General features: G+C 42.5%; 1 protein-coding gene and 1 pseudogene across 1 annotated transcript; both read left to right on the forward strand.

Annotated features, from left to right (window-relative positions):
• The first annotated feature begins 249 nt into the window (after positions 1 to 249).
• Positions 250 to 9,677, forward strand: LOC121942995 (annotated as a pseudogene).
• Positions 9,678 to 10,494: 817 nt separating this feature from the next.
• On the forward strand, positions 10,495 to 11,614 carry LOC121943349 (stonustoxin subunit beta-like). Its single transcript, XM_042486871.1, has 4 exons — positions 10,495 to 10,506; positions 10,729 to 10,760; positions 10,870 to 11,085; positions 11,188 to 11,614. Exons 1-4 carry the CDS (start codon positions 10,495 to 10,497, stop codon positions 11,414 to 11,416), a joined length of 489 nt encoding a protein of 162 aa, XP_042342805.1. The 3' UTR covers positions 11,417 to 11,614.
• The last annotated feature ends 7,909 nt before the right edge of the window (positions 11,615 to 19,523 follow it).

Here is a 19,523-nt window from a genome sequence, read left to right on the forward strand (position 1 = left end):
CCAACATTTACGTCACTGTTCTGGCCCCATAAGGAAATAACACACAATTTGATTTCTGTCCAATACCAACTAAATGATTACTAAACAGTACTTTATTTAACTTTATACTTTATTTAACATTAAACAATATTTTATTCAACTTTATTATAACCGTAGTTTAAGTAACTTTATTTTATGGCAGTAGCTACTTTATTTGTAACTGCAGTTCATTTTATCATTTTATATTTTAGTATTTTACAGTATTTTAGAGGAGATTTCAAAGTATTGTGATATATATTGTGTATCATAATATAACCTAAAATTATCATGATATTTTTTTAACGCCATATCCCCCAGCCCCAGAGATGATCGTCTCTAATAAACTGTAAAAACATCTCACCACAAACACAGTCCAATCGACCCGTTTATGAACCGTGCAGATTGAGCCAATAACTCCAGGATTATGTATTTAAATATAAATATTTCTCCACCATTTCTCAGTTCTGCTTTGTAGTAACATAAACACTTAATTTTTTTGTGGTGACTGCCAGCCAAAGTCATTTTAAAACACTTTCAGATTTGTGAAAGATTGTTTATTGATGGAAACATGTGAAAGGCTGATTTATATGTATGTATATTTAACTAAACAGACCACATAGTTCAGACAGAAAAGTGCTCAAACCTGGACTACATGAACATGCAGGGTCTTAAGATTGAGATTTGTTGAAACATTTTGTCTACTTGTGAAAACAGATAAAGGACTGATGTCTTTGTTTTTCGCTATACACACCAGCTAAGACCTTGTTTAAAGAGAAAACTGCTGCACATTAACTGGTTAAATCTGGACTACATTAACAGCTACTCCCTAAAGACTGTTTCACAGCATGTTTCAGATTTGGAGGAGAATAAGTCTGACCTCTGATTGGACCTGACCAAGACAGCATCACTGACAAAGTGACAGAGGATTACTGCGCCACCTCCTGACCCTCTGACGGTATGTCGACCTCTAAACTGGCAGCGTTTGCCACTTCATGTTTCAGCCACGCAGGTCGCTGCTTTGTCGGACAGCCAAGTAACTGAACTGAAGCCTGTGCTATAATGAGAATTTGTAAACAGGGAATCAAAGTGAAACTGGCAACGCGCTCACGTAGGCGCAGCAGGGTTTGGTTTTTAGCTGTTAGGAAACGATTTTAGTTTCCCTGACTTCCCATGTCGTGAAGATGCTACCGCCACTTTGCTTAACCTGGCCGCCTGAGCTCACAGGCGGCCAGGTTAAAGCAGTGGAGGGGGGGCAGGTAGCTCCTTCTGCCCCAACAACTCTCCTCCAGGAGAAAGAGAGAGAATAATGGAAAGATCTTCCTTTGCTCAGCCTGGTGACATGGCAGGGTCATGTGCCGCACTGGCCAGTGTTCGTTGAAAAGTGCCTCCACGGGCAGAAGTTCACACTGATGTGTGAAAAGTGACGTTCCCTGAGTCAAAGTTCATCTGGCTGCTGATCAAATGAAGCCACAGTAACCTCTTTCTGAGAGGGGTGAACCTACAGGAAATGTCTTTTATGTCTAGTTTAAAGTAGCCTATATAGTAGCCTAATAACAAAGAGTGTGTGTGTGTGTGTGTGTGTTTTATCAGGAACAAGGTTATCAGTCTAGCTCTTATGTATTACTGACATCACTCTTTGCCTTGCGTTGGGTGTAATTCGTTCCCTTGATGTAGCTCGGCTGTAACGTAACTGTCCTTCAGGCTCACAGTACTCTCTGATTTTAACAGGTGAGCCACAATGACTGCACAGGGCCTCTTAGAAACTCTGAAAGCTCTCACAGAAGATGAATATGAGGAGTTCAAGTTTTACCTGAATCACTCTGAAGACTCAGAGACCATCCCCTGGTGCGAGCTGGAGAAAGCAAAGAGGTTGAAAACAGTTAATCTGATGACTCAGACCCTCAAACTTAGTGGAGCTGTGGAAGAGACCAAGAGGATCCTACTGAAAATCTGCAGAAATGATCTGCTGCAGAGATTGTCAGGACGAGAAGGTCAGTCACAGGAAGAGAAAAACATGATGTATGAAGAAAGCATTCATAAATGTAACTACATCAGTTCAGCTTGTGCTCGTTTGATCCTCTCAGACCCCGTCAGCTTCATCAGTGTTGCACGTATGCTGCATTTAGATAGAACAGGAGGTATAGAAAGAGGTTTTTGTTTCATAGGTCGCTAATCAGAGAAATGTAAAGATTCCCAGTGGGCTTGGCTGGTTGTTGGTCTGAAGAGGTAAAGACAGGGTCAGTAAACAATAACATTTTACAAATCTATCATGTCGGCTAATGCATTGGGCTCTTTGAAAAACCCTGACGACTACTGCCATTTCTTATATGACTGTCAGTCAACGCAAACATTACATGGCAGCATTTGGCAGAAGGCTAACTTAACCATGACTAACTTAATCGTGACTAACTCCACTTAAACGCACGTATGATCACTGAACTCGGACACAAGACGACAAAGGATGTCATGCATAAGTGATCACACATCGGGCTGCAGTCAAAAAAGCTCCGGTGGAGGATGTGAGGAAGAAAGAAAGATGAATATTAGTAGAAATTGAACAGGCGGAGCTGAAAAGGCCATTAAAAAACAGAAGCTAATCAAACTTAAGCAACCAAATGTGTCAAACTAAAAAACTTGTTTATGATTAAAACAAGCTCGAGGCTTAAGAGAAGGTTACAAATCAAGTGCCAACACAAGCTGATGATGACGGTGAGACGTGTGTGCTAGCATAGGCTAAAGTGTAAAGATATCAGGTGTCAGGTCAAACTTGGTAAGTGAATCTCCTGTCTCTTGTACTTAAACCTTGCTCATTCACTCACCTGTTGCTACTTTGTCTTGTGCTTCACAAATCAAGTCAATCAAGTCGAGTCAGTTTTATTTATAGAGCTCATTATCACAAAACACAGTCTGCCTCAGAGGGCTTTACAGTGTACGACATCCCTCTGCCTTAGACCCTCACATCACCTGAGGAAAAACTCCCAAAATAGTCTTGTCTCTTCATTTTTTTCTTCATGGTTGAATCCGGTCTGTTCTATTTTTATTTTTGATTTCGGCCTGTTTCCTGTAAGTTTTTTTGCTTGCCCAGTTGTCGATCTTTTGGACTGTTCTTTTTTCTCTTTACTGCCTGTCCCTTGTCTGTACTGTTGCTACCTCATTTGCCTTTCCATGATGGCCATGCTTTGGATTAAACTTTGGCCCTTGGACTTTGATGACAAGACTGAACTGGAATTGAACCCAAATGCACAACACCAGGTTTCAAGAAGTCCAAAAACACTTTATTTTTAGGCAGCAGTAAAGTCTTTACACAAGCAGAAGCAAAACTCAAAATCACTCCGAAGAGGTAAAAAGTAACAACAAAAATCTCTCAGAAGAGGAAACAAAGTATCAACAAAAAACTCACTCAAAAGAAGCGTATGAAAAACAAAGTATCAAATGAAAATAGGTATCAAACCTGAACTATGCAAATGAGCGAGTAACAACAAAAACTTGACTTGGGCATGAATATGGCGCCGGTTCACCGGCAGATGAGACAAGACGAACTGGTTCAAGACAAAGGGAGATGCAGACTATATATACACAAGGTAAGGGAAAACAGGTGGAGACAATCAGAGCGGGGCCGACAATCACACTGGCGGGAAAACACACAAAGGGAGGAAGTAGGTGACCTGAAACGAGAGGAGAGGTAGGATTTCAAAATAAAACAGGAAATCACAAGACAACATAGACACAAGACAAAAAACAACTTAACACAATTTCCTTGACATGACATTTGATTTTTGTCTCTGATTTCTGTGTTTGGGTTAATTCCTGTCCTCTGGCCTTCACAGATGTAACCTAAGTGTGAAACACTTTGTCTTTTATAGTCTCAAAGCAGCAGCAGCAGCCTGTGGATCAATCTGCTGCTGGTAAAGAAGAGGCAGTACCAGGCACCAGCCATGAGCCCATAACTCCTGAGGGGGCAGGTAGGCCTGCTCCATGTTAACGATTATCACAACACTTATGTTTGTAAAGAGGGTGAACTCAGACTGAAAATTATATCAATTCCTTTGTTTTTTGGGTAAATTGATTTAGTGTCAGAGGCATTACCAGGACCAAGTAATGTGTCCAGAGGGATCCCTGCTGTGGAGGACACAGGTGAGCTGATGTACCACAGAGTGTGAGCAATTTAACATGACCTGATATAGTATTAGTTCCAATGTCACCACTATTTATATCCAGCTTAAACCCCATTCAGTGACAGATCTTACTTTTATATCATTAATAGCAATGCCTGCATGAAGAGAAGAAGCATGAATGGAGGAAAGAGGTGCTTTGCTGTGCTGCTTGTTAGCCAGTGGTTGTCCGTCGTGGATGAGCCTGGCTTAGAAGAGTTTCAGTGCAGTCTTTGCCGTGCTGTCTTTCACTGTTGCAGATCAGAGGCATCTGATCACTCTGTGTGTCCTTACAGAGTCCGCAGCTCTGCTAACTCGACTTTGTTCTCCTTGTTGAGATGGCTACATTTTTTCCCTCCACGATGGTGATGCTGTGGCAAAAGCTAAGGTCACTGTGGCCTTAAATCTGTCTCGCTCATGTGAGCATAATATTTCGAGGATACTATCAGGAATTTTTTTCAGATTGACACAAAAATCTTAACAATTAGCTAATTACAAACTACTATTTATTAATTACTGCTAATTTGGTGGTCAAAAGTCAATGTCACTATGACCTTGTGTCTGTATACTTTGCGTGAAGCAATATCTCAGCATAATATCTCAGGAACAGAAGGGGACACATTTGGTCAAACGCTGAATTTGTGACACTAATCTGTAAACTGTGGTGATTGTAGAGGTCGTTTGTGTGTGAGGCATCCATGTTTTCACAGACATAGATGTAATCTGTAAGTTCAACTTGACCGATGTACGAAGGATGCAACTGTAAGGCTAGTGTCTTACTTAACATGTTGAATTTCTGTTCTTCTGATGACAATCCCTCAGAAAAACAGCCAAATATTTTACATTTTTTGTATTTTTGTTCTACACAGACCTGATTGTTCCATTACCAGAACCACGACACATCTCATACTATCAAAAAATGCTGCAGTTAAAACTCAAGGACCAATTCAAGAATATACAAGAAGAGTTGATGGCTGGGCAGCCTCTGGAAGATATCTACACAGAGCTATACATCACAGCTGGGTCTGACCCAACCATCAACACAGAGCATGAGATCAGGCAGATTGAGGCGATGAGGAGTCCAGCAAAGACCGAGACAACAATTAAACCCTGTGACATGTTCAGACCGCCCTCTGAAAGACGTAAAACCATAGTGCTAACCAACGGAATCGCAGGAATTGGAAAAACATTTCTTGTGCAGAAGTTTGTGTTGGACTGGGCTGAAGGAAGAGCCAGTCAAGATGTGCATCTCATTTTCCCCTTCACCTTTCGACAGCTGAATTTACTGATGGGAGAAGAGTTCTCTCTAGCAGAGCTAATTCATGAATGTATCCCAGAGGCGGAAGAGATCCAGACAGAAGTTCTCAATCACATCTTTACAGCTCTGCAGCCATCGAAAAACACCAACAATAAAAAACGTAAATTCAACCTTCTGTTTGTGTTGGACGGACTGGATGAGAGTCGCTTTCAACTGGACCGCTCCACCAATAAAAAAAAGACAGCTGACGTGACAGAGTCCACCACAGTGGATGTTCTGCTGACAAACCTCATCAGGGGGAAACTGCTTCCCTCCGCTCGCCTCTGGATAACCACACGACCTGCAGCAGCCAATCAGATCCCTCGTGAACATGTTGGCATGGTGACAGAGGTCAGAGGGTTCACCGACCCACAGAAGGAGGAGTACTTCAGGAGGAGGTTCAGAAATGAGCAGCAGGCTGGCAGGATCATCTCCCACATCAAGACTTCCCAAAGCCTCCACATCATGTGCCACATCCCAGCCTTCTGCTGGATCACTGCTGCAGTTCTGGAGGACGTGTTGAAGACCAGAAAGGGAGGACAGCTGCCCAAGACCCTGACTGAGATGTACATCCACTTCCTGGTGGTTCAGACCAAACTGAAGAACATCAAGTATGACGGAGGAGCTGAGACAGATCCACATTGGAGTCCAGAGAGCAGGAAGATGATGGAGTCTCTGGGAAAACTGGCTTTTGAGCAGCTGCAGAAAGGAAACCTGATCTTCTACGAGTCCGACCTGACAGAGTGTGGCATCGATATCAGAGCAGCCTCAGTGTACTCAGGAGTGCTCACACAGGTCTTTAAAGAGGAGAGAGGACTGTACCAGGACAAGGTCTTCTGCTTCGTCCATCTGAGTGTTCAGGAGTTTCTGGCTGCTCTTCATGTCCATCTGACCTTCATCAGCTCTGGAGTCAATCTGATGGATGAAGGACAGACAACTCCCCGGCTGCCTAAAGTCTTCAAAGCAGAACCAAAACCAACACGTCTCTACCAGAGTGCTGTGGACAAGGCCTTACAGAGTCCAAATGGACATTTGGACTTGTTCCTGCGCTTCCTCCTGGGTCTGTCACTGCAGACCAATCAGAAACACCTACGAGGTCTGCTGACACAGACAGGAAGTAGCTCACAGACCAATCAGGAAACAGTCGAGTACATCAAGAGGAAGATTAACGAGGATCTCTCTGCAGAGCGAAGCATCAACCTGTTCCACTGTCTGAATGAACTGAATGATCGTTCTCTGGTGGAGGACATCCAATGGTCCCTGAGATTAGGACGTCTGTCCACAGATGAACTGTCTCCTGCTCAGTGGTCAGCTCTGGTCTTCATCTTACTGTCATCAGAAGAAGATCTGGACGTGTTTGACCTGAAGAAATACTCTGCTTCAGAGGAGGCTCTTCTGAGGCTGCTGCCAGTGGTCAAAGCCTCCAACAAAGCTCTGTGAGTGAACACGAAACTCCAGATTAAATGTAGTTTTTCATTTTTTCAGAGGAAATAACAGTCATTGGGCCTCATGCAAGAAACATGAACAATTTATTTTAACTCGTGTCCAGGATTTATTCTTATTTTATTAGTGCAAACTGATTTTGGTGATTCACCAATGATTTCTTATATTTGCTTTTATTATAGAAAATTTTACGAGTGGTCGAGAGCGCTCGTACCAAGATAAGAGAAAAGCATCTAATTTTCACAGGCCACAAGTTATTTTCCAACACCAAGAAAAATAAGTTTTATATATGAGGAACACTGAAAGATGCAAAATCAGTTAATCAAATAAAGATGATGTTTTAGAGTACCTTTAATACTTGGAGTATTAAATGTCACAGTATGTATTACTGTAATTGTCTGAAATGTAATTGGGTACATTTACTCAAATTCTGTACTTAAGTACAAATCTGAGGTTACTGGAATTATTACTAGAATTAGAAATTTAATTGGCAACTATTTCTTTGGTGTCATTTTCATTCAAAAAAAGAACCATTGATGGCTCCAGATATCATATATACTGTCCGAATGATGAATCGTTGCTTTTCCTTTGAAATATTTTAGTCTTTTATTCTTTAATAATTATTGCATTTGATTAGTTTGATTTATAAAATTAATTTAAACATTTTTGCATGTGTACTTTTACTTTTAACACTTGATTTTATTTCCCCGAAATCACATTTACTTTTATGTAATTTAACAGAACATCAAATCTTCTTTCAGCCTTTTTTCGGCGTCGTGTCTCCGGTCCTGTTCGTGTGTCAGAGTCTTTGCACACGGCACTAAACCTGCCCTTATATGGTGTTTAGGGGGCGTTAGCTGAGCTGACAGGTGACTTATGATCAGTGGGATTCATCATTGAGCTCACCTGCTCAGAGCAGATTCGGATGGTTCAGAGTGTTCGGAGCATCTAGGGTTGATTTCTCTGATATTTTTGAAAATTAAGAGAAAATATAAGAAGAAATTAAGAGAATGTTTCTTCATGAGGTCCGATGTTTTTAAATGTTTTCATACGTTTCACTGATTCCTCTTCAGGCTGAGCGGCTGTAACCTCTCAGAGAGAAGCTGTGCAGCTCTGTCCTCAGCTCACAGTCCTCGAGTCTGAGACACCTGGACCTGAGTAACAACGACCTGCAGGACTCAGGAGTGAAGCGGCTGTCTGCAGGACTGAAGAGTGAAAACTGTAAACTGGAAACTCTCAGGTCAGTTTTCAGCTGGTTGGAAAATATTACCCAGCATGCTCTGTTCAAAACAACCAGGTGCTGATGTGATTGTACCGCCACAAAGTCGATCACTGATATTTGACTGAAGGTGTTCAGGAGCAAGATACACTCATCAACCACCCGATATCCCTCCTTAATAAACAGTTCATCAATAATGTGACGGATTGAGATGACGACAGATGACGAGGTTGGGACGGTGACAGTCTGAGGTTCTGACGTCTGTGCTGCACTTCTGTGATTGGATGTTTCCACACACACAGCTGTGAATGAGCCAATGACTGTGTGTGTGTGTGTGTGTGTGTGTGTGTGTTTAGTCTGTCAGGCTGTCTGGTCTCAGAGGACGGCTGTGCTGCTCTGGTCTCAGCTCTGAGCTCCAACCCGTCCCATCTGAGAGAGCTGGACCTGAGCTACAACCATCCAGGAGACTCAGGAGACAGACTGAAGGATCCACACCGGAGACTGGACACTCTCAGGTATGGACGGACAGAGTGGACACTCTCAGGTATGGACGGACAGAGTGGACACTCTCAGGTATGGACGGACAGACTGGTGGTGACTAACTGATGGACTCTGGCTCATGTTTGATGGAGGATCTGAGTGAAGGTTTGTGAAGTGGACTGACTGTGTCTCTTCCTGCAGGATGGACCATGGTGGACCGCAGTGGTTGAGACCTGGTCTGAGGAAGTGTGAGTGTGTCTTAACTTGGATTCATGAGAACTCATGTTCCTCTCGGTTTCTCCAGAGTTTTGATCAGGATGCAGCTTCTGTTTTTGTGGAGGACAAAACAAACTGAACATTTTCATCCAAGAAAACTAATGAATGCATTTTAGCCTTTAGTTTTAGGATGTTTTTAATAAATCAGTGCTGTCAAACGTAGAAATCATCAACACAACACGACATTATTAACGTCACAAAGCTGTTGAAAAGTAGAATGAAGTGAGCTGAGGTGGATTTACCCTAACCCTAACCCTAACCCTTACCCTAACCTCTGCCGTCAGAGCAGCGTGCACGTGGTCTCTGCAGCCAGCTGCAGGTGGACGGTGTCCGTAACGGACGACAGTTTGAGACGTGGCAAAGATCTTAAAGATCTGAAGTAAATGTGAGCTCTCTGGTGGAGCAGACGGTTCAGAGCTGCTTCCTGCTGCAGTGGAAGATGATGTTTGGTCAGTGAGACTTTATTCAGTCCATGTGTTTACTGATCTGGATGTCCATCAGCTGTCCCCCTCGGTCCACACCAGGATAAAGAGCTGAACGTTAACGTTGTTTAACTGGGTGATTGAATCTGGAGTCAAAGTTGGTTAACTGCATTCACAGCTGAATATGAAATGTCGGTTTGAGTGATTTTCTTTCAGTAAGGTTTGTCGATGGATCGGCAGATGATAACCCGCAGCTGTGTTGTGTCTCTTTGTCTCCATCAGACCTCTGTGAGCTGGACCTGGACAAAAACACGAAGAGCAGAGACCTCAAACTGTCTGACAACAACAGGACCGTGAGGCGTGTAAGAGGCAGTCAGTCATATCCTGGTCATCCAGACAGATTTGACCTCTGTCCTCAGCTGCTGTGTAGAACTGGTCTGACTGGTCGCTGTTACTGGGAGGTCGAGTGGAGAGGAAGAGTTAATATATCAGTGAGTTACAGACGAATCAGCAGGAGAGGAGACAGTGGAGACTGTGTGTTTGGAGGAAATGATCAGTCCTGGAGTCTGAGCTGCTCTGATGAAGGTTACTCTGTCTGGCACAACAGCAGGGAAACACCCATCACCTCCTCCTCCTCCTCCTCCTTTGAAATGTTATTTAATAAAAGGACACAGACAGTAATAAAGATAATACATACAGTATTCACATTACATCAGGAGTTTCAACAAATACGTTTTTTGTAATAATCTAAAAATGTGTTGCTTTTTTGTTATTTATGAGTGAGAGAGAAGAGAAAGTGTTGAATTAAAATAAATCAAGAAAATATAAAGAGGAGCGTGAAACTAAAAAAAATTTTGTGAAAAAAAAATTCCTCATTAAAAAAAAAAAAAAAACAACATAATTCAAATATTTGTTTCTTGTATCATCATAATAGTCAATTATATCTCTGAGGGTAAAATCATAAGTGATGTTACAGTTATAAAAAACACGACAACTTAAATTAGAGCAAAAATTCATGGTGATAAAACAGTGAAAAAAAATCAAAGGATCAAAGTTTGATCAGCCTGCCCACAGAAAGAACAAGAGTTTTCAGCATCTGCAGACTTTTTTTCACAGTTTTTATTTTGAAAAATGTGAGCGGCACGTGTATGATGACATTTCCTGTCCAGTCTGCTAACAGCATTGAAAATGAGTGGAGATGTAATCTGTGAGATGTTTCCCTCATCACAACAGAAGAGTATAATTGTGTTGTTAAAGCCGTTCCTTCTGCTTTAATGCATCTTATCTGAGGACGTGTGAGCGTGTTTTTAACTCTTCACGCTGTGACATCACTCATTCACAGCTCTGATGTCATCATCACAGCCATGATCCATTAATAACTGATAACTAATCAATAACTTTGTGTCTTCTTCTCTCCGTCAGATTCCTGTCAGCTCACAGTCGACACAAACACAGTAAACAACAAACCTCAAACTGTCCAAAAAAACAACAGAGAGGTGACGTATGTGAGAGAGGATCAGTCATATCCTGATCATCCAGACAGATTTGACATCTGGTCCTCAGCTGCTGTGGTAGAACTGGTCTGACTGGTCGCTGTTACTGGGAGGTCGAGTGGAGAGGAAGAGTTAATATATCAGTGAGTTACAGACGAATCAGCAGGAGAGGAGACAGTGGAGACTGTGTGTTTGGAGGAAATGATCAGTCCTGGAGTCTGAGCTGCTCTGATGAAGGTTACTCTGTCTGGCACAACAGCAGGGAAACACCCATCACCTCCTCCTCCTCCTCCTCCACCTCCTCCTCCTCCTCCTCCATCTCCTCCACCTCCTCCACCACCACCTCCTCCTCCTCCTCCATCTCCCCCATCTCCTCCCTCTTCTCCATCTCCTCCTCCTCCTCCTCCTCCTCCTCCTCCTCCTCCTCCTCCTCTGTCTCTGGTAGAGTAGCAGTGTATGTGGACTGTCCTGCTGGCTCTGTGTCCTTCTTCAGAGTCTCCTCTGACTATCTGATCCACCTCCACACCTTCAGCACCACCTTCACTGAACCTCTCTATCCTGGATTTGGGGTGTGGGAACGTGGTGCCTCAGTGTCTCTGTGTCCTCTGCAGGACTGAGAGTCTCTCCTGTGGACAGACACGCTGCTGACCGGAGGTCAAAGGTCACAGTCACACACACTCTGCACCGCGAAGCAGATCTCAGACTCAAACACAAAACTTTCATTTGTGTGATTTCATCTCTTTGATAATCAACATTTTCAGTTAAACCAGAATCTCTGAAAGAGATGTAACGTCTGAAAATAATTAACTGTTTGTTCATCTGTTTTTTTGTTGCTGTTTTTTTAATTTACTTTCGTATATATATATGTACATTTCGGAGAAAAACATTTTCTATAAACAATCATATTATTTTCAATAACCATATTTTCGAATGTTGTGATGTTTCTAAATGTCAATAAAATCGTTGTTTTATCGTGACGAGCAGCTTCTGTTTATTTGATCACCTTCATCATTTCTGTCTTTATCTGACACCACTGACTGTGTGTGTGTGTGAGTGTGTGTGTGTGTGTGTGTGTGTGTGTGTGTGAGTCAAGCCCTCAGGAGGTGTGCTGACACAAAAGTTACTCAGTGGCCAAAGTGACAGCCTGCGTTAAGATAAATTTGACTAATTAAACATATTTCAATTTTTACTTCACCTGTGTTTTTATATAACTACTTAACAAATGAGCATTTTTGTGCAAAAACAAAAATATACAAACGCAGCTGAAAAAAAATGAATCAGCAACGTTTTTTTTTTCGTTGTTATAATTGTGTAAGTGATTATCATACTGTTCTTTACTTTTAATACTTCATTTTACTTTGTTTAGGTTAATTAACAGACTACTCTACAAATCAAGATTTATTTTTCACACAAAACAAAAATTTTGAAAATATACACGTGCAGCTGAAACAATCAGTCGAATAATCAGAAAATTAATTGGCAACAATTTCTGTGTAATTTTTCATACAAAAAATGTATGGATCCAAATGTCATATAAACTGTGCGTCTGAGGAATTGTTGCTTCTCCTTTTAATTTTTAAAATTATTTTGATTTATGAAATTTATTTAGACCTTTTTGCAGAAGTACTTTTACTGTTAATACTTCAGTTGAGCTCAGTTAAGCTCGGTTTTTCTCTCCTGCAGCAGTTCTTCTCCTGTCAGCCTTTTTTGGGGTTTTCATGTCTTTTTGGGGTCTTTGCACACGCCACTAAACCTGCCCTTATATGGTGTTTAGGGGGCGTTACCTGAGCCGACAGGTGACTGATGACTCCACTTCACTTGAGGAAGTTTCTGCACGAGGCGCGAAGTCTCAGCTTCTGTTTCAGGTTTCCTCTGTGGACGGCCGTCTCTGGTGAGTCTGAGCCCGAATCATCGGGGTCCGAATGATTTGGGGGGCGTCTTTCAGTTTGAGGGGTCAGTTTGTGGAGCGGACCAGAGGAAAAAATCTAATTAATAACGTCACATCATTTAACGATTAATACAAGAAAACAATCTTTGACAGGTATAACAACGAGGAGAGGGCATTTAAAGTGAATGATGCTTAAAATGAATGATTTAATGATCCAAACGAGTAGTTATTTCTGTAGTTTTGGGAGATGGTTTTGCTGTAATAATGATATTTTTTAGTTTTTTTTAAAGACGTAAATCTGATGTGTTTGAAGAAGCAGCAGAACAGCATCATTATCTGCTTCCTCTGCTGCTTTTCAAACACATTCTTTGCTTTGTTTCCCTGATGGAGACTTTTTTTTCGGTTATTATTTTATTATGTTTATTTGTTCATAATGAAATAAACTCAGTGATTTTTCATTGAAAAAACGAGCTGTTCTCCGGCTCCTGCAGTCGAAAGCTGTCGGATGTGTTTTGGGATCTCTGGATGTTCATGAGATGCAGTAAAATGCAGCCAGGTTGAGATTTCATGATTTTATGTGACATTTGTTTTGCAGCACAAGTCACTTTTATATTTTACACACTGAACGCACTCAGTAGATTAACCACGTCATCATTTAAATAATCTCATACTAGTGTTAATTATCTTGTTAGTGTACTTCTTTATATTTATATTTTTACATACTTACATACTCATTATATCATACTTTGAAAAAAAAAAACATTTACATATTGTGCTCATTGTGTATTATTACTTTATTTCTATTTTTACATACTCATTTCATTATACTTTATTTTAAAAATATGCATATTACATACTTTTTTTTCAAATATTTAAATCTTAAGAAATTGTACTCATTGTTTACGATTACCTATTTATATTTTTAAGTTTATATTTTTATATACTTGGGCTGGGACTTTTTGCAGAACATATACTGCAGACTGCAGAGAAACATAATTTCCCTCCTGGATCAATGAAGTTTTTTTCTGATTCTGTAGACTGATGATGATGATGATGATGATGTCGCAGTTTCGGCCTCCGCGGTGTCGGTGCTGATGCTGCATCGTTGTGACGGTCATGTTGATGGTGCTGTGTACCACATTAGAGATGCTTTATGTTATGAGGAGAAGTTTGTCATATTTAATGCTCACTGATTATTATTGGCTGTACGGAGTTATGAGGACATTTATTGATCTGCTGCTGTGGAGCCTGAATGTTCACACGTGCAAATTATGTCTTCTGTTGTGTGTTTTAGTGTCAAATTGTTTGTGCTTTATGTGTTTTTATAGTATTTTTTAATACAAATAAATAAAAACAAACAAATAATAACATTGAATTGAATTAAAATATGTTCCATAAAGTCATTAAAATCAGAAATCAAATCAGTAAAAACTGGAGACCAAGTTTTATTGTTTCTGTTTCAGCTTTATTATAGAGATAATTGATTATATATTGATGAAGTTCAGAGTAAAATAACAATCATAAAACACTGACAACATACAACAGTTATAAATGCAAAAAAGACTCAAACTCCTTCACATGTAATAAAAAATCACAGAATAATTTGATTTAAAATGAAGCATCAGTTCAATAACAAGATCAAAATCAGTCAATGATCCAAAATAAAAGCTGAGGTCAAAGCAATGTTGACAGATGAATGAGTGAAAGCAGAGCGCCCCCTGCTGTGTGTCAGGCTGCAGCCACACCCACACACAGCTACACAAAGAAAACACACACACAGTATACATACATACAATATATACAGGTATATCTGCACCCTGACAGGGTCAAAGGTCAACCTCTGACCTCCAAAACTCCTCCATTATTTTTATTTGAATCTGTTTTTTTAAATCATTGTGTTTTTATAGATCTAATTTCCCAGCTTACATTTCACCTCTTGCACATTTTAAATTTTATTCACTCAGCAACAATAATTACAACAATAATAACATCACACACTCTGAGTGCAGTTTTTGTTGGTTGTCTCTTGTCTGTCTCTCTGTCTGTCTCTCTGTCTGTCTCTCTGTCTCTGTCTGTCTCTCTGTCTGTCTCTCTGTCTCTGTGTCTTTTGTGTCCCTGTTGAAATGTCTTCTTGGCCTGAATGTCTCCCGTTTTCAGGTCCAGTGAATAACACAGTGTGTCAGAGACAGTGAGGAAATGAACTCGTGCATATTAACTGTGAGTCTGAGCTCAGAGCTGCTCTCCTCTCCTGGTCCTCCGGTTCACCTCGACCACAACAACACAGAGCGTCAGCAGCAGAGCGCTGAGCACCGCCCATCTCACTTTGTAGAAGGTGGAGTGAACCCCAAACGGATCTCTGTACTTTAACACTATTTTACTGGATGACACACACTGAGCATAATGCCCATAACTGCACACCAATACTCTCCTGCGTCCTTCAGAGAGACATTAGAGACAAACAAACTCCTGTGATCAGAGGACGTCTCACTCTGCTCAGACTCTGACCAAACCGTGTATTAAAAACTCTGCCTTCTGTTCGGTTTGACTTGACGAACCAAACAGACTGCTGACCCTTTCCCTGATCTTTGCATGTGAGAGTGACGTTTTCTCCCTCTGAGAAGAGCTCGACAGCAGGAGGACCAAATTTAGGACACACCACCAGCAGATAACTTTTCACACTAACAGAAGTTTTACAGACGAACAAACCTGTGTGATCTAACATCAGTGATGAAAACACCAGAGAGTAGTTCTGGTCCACAGTCTGGTTTGGATGTCCCTTTGATGTTGTGAATCTCCCACTTTGGCGGCTGATCATCACTGAAATCAGTGAGAGTGCACGGCAGCACAGCCGTCTGTCCCTCTGAGCCGTAGATCATATCTGCACACAGCTCTAACTCTTACAGAGTAACTGCTGACACACTGCTGCTGGTCCATCCTCAGACAGCTGAACTCTGTCTTGGCTTTTGTTGTGAAGTTAAAAACACGAAGATCTGATGTGTTTTTCACCACTTGGTATCTTCCTCCATCCTCGTCCATCACTGATGTCTCATTGTCCCCAAAAACTCTGCTCCATATTTCCTGTTTGTGTGTCTAAAGTCACGTTTGAGCCACAGGACGTCCTGATGGTCAGTCGCTCCCTCACATCGCAGATCCTTTGTTTCTCCAGGTGTCATGGGCTGAGGAAATACTCCATCCACCTGACTGCAGACGATGACGTGGTGGTCTTGTCGTGTGTGACTCTGCCGTCGGTCCAACACTCCTCTCGGTACGGGCCGGAGTCTGAGTGGGTCAGGTCGTGGATCTCGTAAAAAGAGAGTCGTCGTTTCGGGTCTTCAGGTGCCGTGGAGTTGTGGGACCAGAGGTCAGAGGTGTTCAGCAGGACCAGCTTCTCCACCGACAAACCTGGAGATCAGGCAGGAGTCGGCCTCCTCGGGGAGACTGAAGCTGTAAGAGTCCCGTTCCCGCTTGATGCTGATGAGTTGTTGTGCGTGAATGTTGTTGATGAGAGCAAACAGCAGGAAGCAGAGCTCTGTGACTGCAGCCATTCTGCTCCGAGGTCTCCGTCTGAGAGTCCCACAAACACTGACCCCATGAGCTCCGTGTCAGCCCTCATCAGCAGCTTCGCTCTGCGGTCTGAACATCGTCACGTCTTTATCTCTTCATCGGTGGAAACTTTGACGCGTTCGGCTCTCTATCAGGCGAACTGTGTCCTCCGGACGTCTCTAAAACCACTGAGGCCGTCGTGTCTTCAGCTTATTTAGAGATGTGGAAAAAAAAACAGCAGTGAGACGAGACAGAGGGACAGAATGTGTCTTTTCTGTGATGTAGAGAGACATTCAAGAGACATCGGTCCTCAGAGCTCCCCTCTGGTCCCGGTCCAGGTTGTTTGGCAGCAGGCTGATCGAGTCTTTCTTATTCCCCCTTTGAGTCGTCTCACAGTTTGTCAGAACGTCCTTTAAGACAGAAATCTGCCTCCATGTTCTCCTTGGACTCCCTCACCTGGTTTTGCTTTGGTGACCTCCACAGCTGCAGCCTGTCTCGCTGCCCGGTACCTGTCTGTGTCTTCACGAGACCCCCGAAGCCTCATTCACACTGCACAGAACACCCTCTGACATCTGTCTTTTTAATGCGACAGGAATGTGTATGATCGGCGTTCACACAAATGTCTCCGCAGTACATCTGAGTTTTTATCACCTACGGCTGCGATCAGCATCGATGGAAACACAACACCTGAGTGAACTTGTTAATCTCTGCTCCTTAACTGGCGAGATGCAATGACACGCCGTCACTAGTTACTGCCCGTCTCCCTCTAAGCAGCTCAAACATTATTCCAAAATATTCTGCAACGAGTCTGAACGAGTCTGAATCGGTCAGAGATATTAAAAGAAAAGAAAGCTCTGAAACGTTTTCACAGACCTTTGATCCTGCTGCTCTTTACCTCCCGCCTCTCTGTGACATCACACGGACGCACCAACAAAACAACCCGTACGCACAAAAAACTACCCGAAAGGCAGCCGCGTGTGCTCACACGGTGTGTTCACAGGCAGTGGGAATGCAGTTAATCACCTATATTTTGCAGGTTTACTCCTGTTTGAAAAACCGGCGTGCACTCGCTAACTTTGGTGGGAAAAGAGTACGAGCCAGCCAGACCCGAAAGGCCTCCTTCTGCAGCTTGTTTCCTCCTTTGCTGCTGGAGTCCAGCAGCAGGTTTTCATGTTGCCGCCACGACGGGCACCAACGACCCTCCGACTACAACTCCCAGCAGCCCCCACGGTGAAAGTCTTAACACAGACCACTCAGATTCCAGGTCAACGTCCCCCGAAATTACCTGAAAATTAACAAAAAATAAAAAAAAAAATAAATGTAAAGTAAAAGAAAAAGATTCAAACATTGTAATATTTCTGTAAAATCATTTTAAATATACAGTTATGATAGTTAAAAGAAAGAAAGGGGATTTTATTTAAATCTGCTTATTTCTTGCAGGTTGTGGAAGTTTCTTACCGAGTGCTCGCTGTATTTTTTTTTCCACCGTTTTGAAAGAAATTTCACCGATGTGCTCGGAGCTTAAAGGGTTAAGTCGATGGCTGATGACAAAGTGACCGACACTAAACAACAACTAAATAATGAAATTATTCAGTGGTTGAATGTAACTCAGTACATTTACTCAAGTATTTACTGTAAAGTAAACATATTGTTTCACATAATTATTATTCATAATTATTAAATATTTCTGATATTCATTTTAACCCTTTGAAACAAGAGTTTCCAGCGTCAGTGTGAGATAAAAAGCAGGAAAACACTCAAACATAAGTTGCGCAACCCTCATCAGCAGCTTGTCTCTGCGGTTTCTTGTTATTATCGCTTCATCATCAGAAACTTTGAGGCGTTCGGCTCTTTATCGAGTCATCTGTGTCCTTTACACGAGTCTCACAGCACCGAGGCTGTCGTGTCTTCAGATTATTGAGATGTGGAAAAAAACAGCAGTGAGACGAGACAGAGACAGACAGAGAGACAGAGACAGAGACACAGACAGACAGAGACAGAGACAGAGACACAGACACAGACACAGACAGAGACAGAGACAGAGACAGAGACACAGACAGAGACACAGACACAGACAGAGACACAGACAGAGACACAGACAGAGACAGAGACAGAGACACAGACAGAGACACAGACAGAGACACAGACACAGACACAGACAGAGACACAGACAGAGACACAGACACAGACACAGACAGAGACACAGACACAGACAGAGACACAGACAGAGACAGAGACAGAGACACACACAACACAACACAGACACAGACACAGACACAGACAGAGACACAGACACAGACAGAGAGAGACACAGACACAGACAGACACAGACACAGACACAGACACAGACACAGACAGAGACACAGACACAGACACAGACAGAGACAGAGACAGAGACACAGACACAGACAGAGACACAGACAGAGACAGAGACACAAACACAGACACAGACAGAGACACAGACAGAGACACAGACAGAGACAGAGACAGAGACACAGACACAGACACAGACAGAGACAGAGACACAGAGACACAGACAGAGACACAGACACAGACACAGACAGAGACACAGACACAGACACAGACAGAGACACAGACAGAGACAGAGACACAGACACAGACAGAGACACAGACAGAGACAGAGACACAGACACAGACAGAGACAGAGACACAGACAGAGACACAGACAGAGACACACAGAGACAGAGACACAGACAGAGACAGAGACACAGACACAGACACAGAGACACAGAGACACAGACACAGAGACACAGACACAGACAGAGACACAGACACAGACAGAGACACAGACAGAGACACAGACACAGAGACAGAGACACAGAGACATAGACACAGACAGAGACACAGACACAGACACAGACACAGACAGAGACACAGACAGAGACAGAGACACAGACACAGACACAGACAGACACAGACAGAGACAGACACAGACACAGACACAGACAGAGACACAGACACAGACAGACAGACAGAGACAGAGACACAGACACAGACAGAGACAGAGACAGAGACACAAAGACAGACACAGACAGAGACACAGACAGAGACAGACACAGACAGAGACAGAGACAGAGACACAGACACAGACACAGACAGAGACAGAGACAGAGACACAGACACAGACAGACACAGACACAGACAGAGACACAGACACAGACACAGACACAGACACAGACACAGACACAGACACAGACACAGACACAGACACAGACACAGACACAGACAGAGACACAGACAGAGACAGAGACACAGACACAGACAGAGACACA

This window comes from Plectropomus leopardus, chromosome 5, assembly GCF_008729295.1.
Source record: "Plectropomus leopardus isolate mb chromosome 5, YSFRI_Pleo_2.0, whole genome shotgun sequence".
Taxonomy (NCBI): Eukaryota; Metazoa; Chordata; class Actinopteri; order Perciformes; family Serranidae; genus Plectropomus; species Plectropomus leopardus.

Bases quoted from the DNA above. Each gene is read 5' to 3' on its own strand.
- LOC121943349 (XM_042486871.1), top strand. The intron at 10,761-10,869 runs GTAAACAACAAA...TCTGGTCCTCAG, and splicing joins TCACAGTCGACACAAACACA to CTGCTGTGGTAGAACTGGTC. The intron at 11,086-11,187 runs CTCCTCCTCCAC...CCTCTTCTCCAT, and splicing joins ACACCCATCACCTCCTCCTC to CTCCTCCTCCTCCTCCTCCT.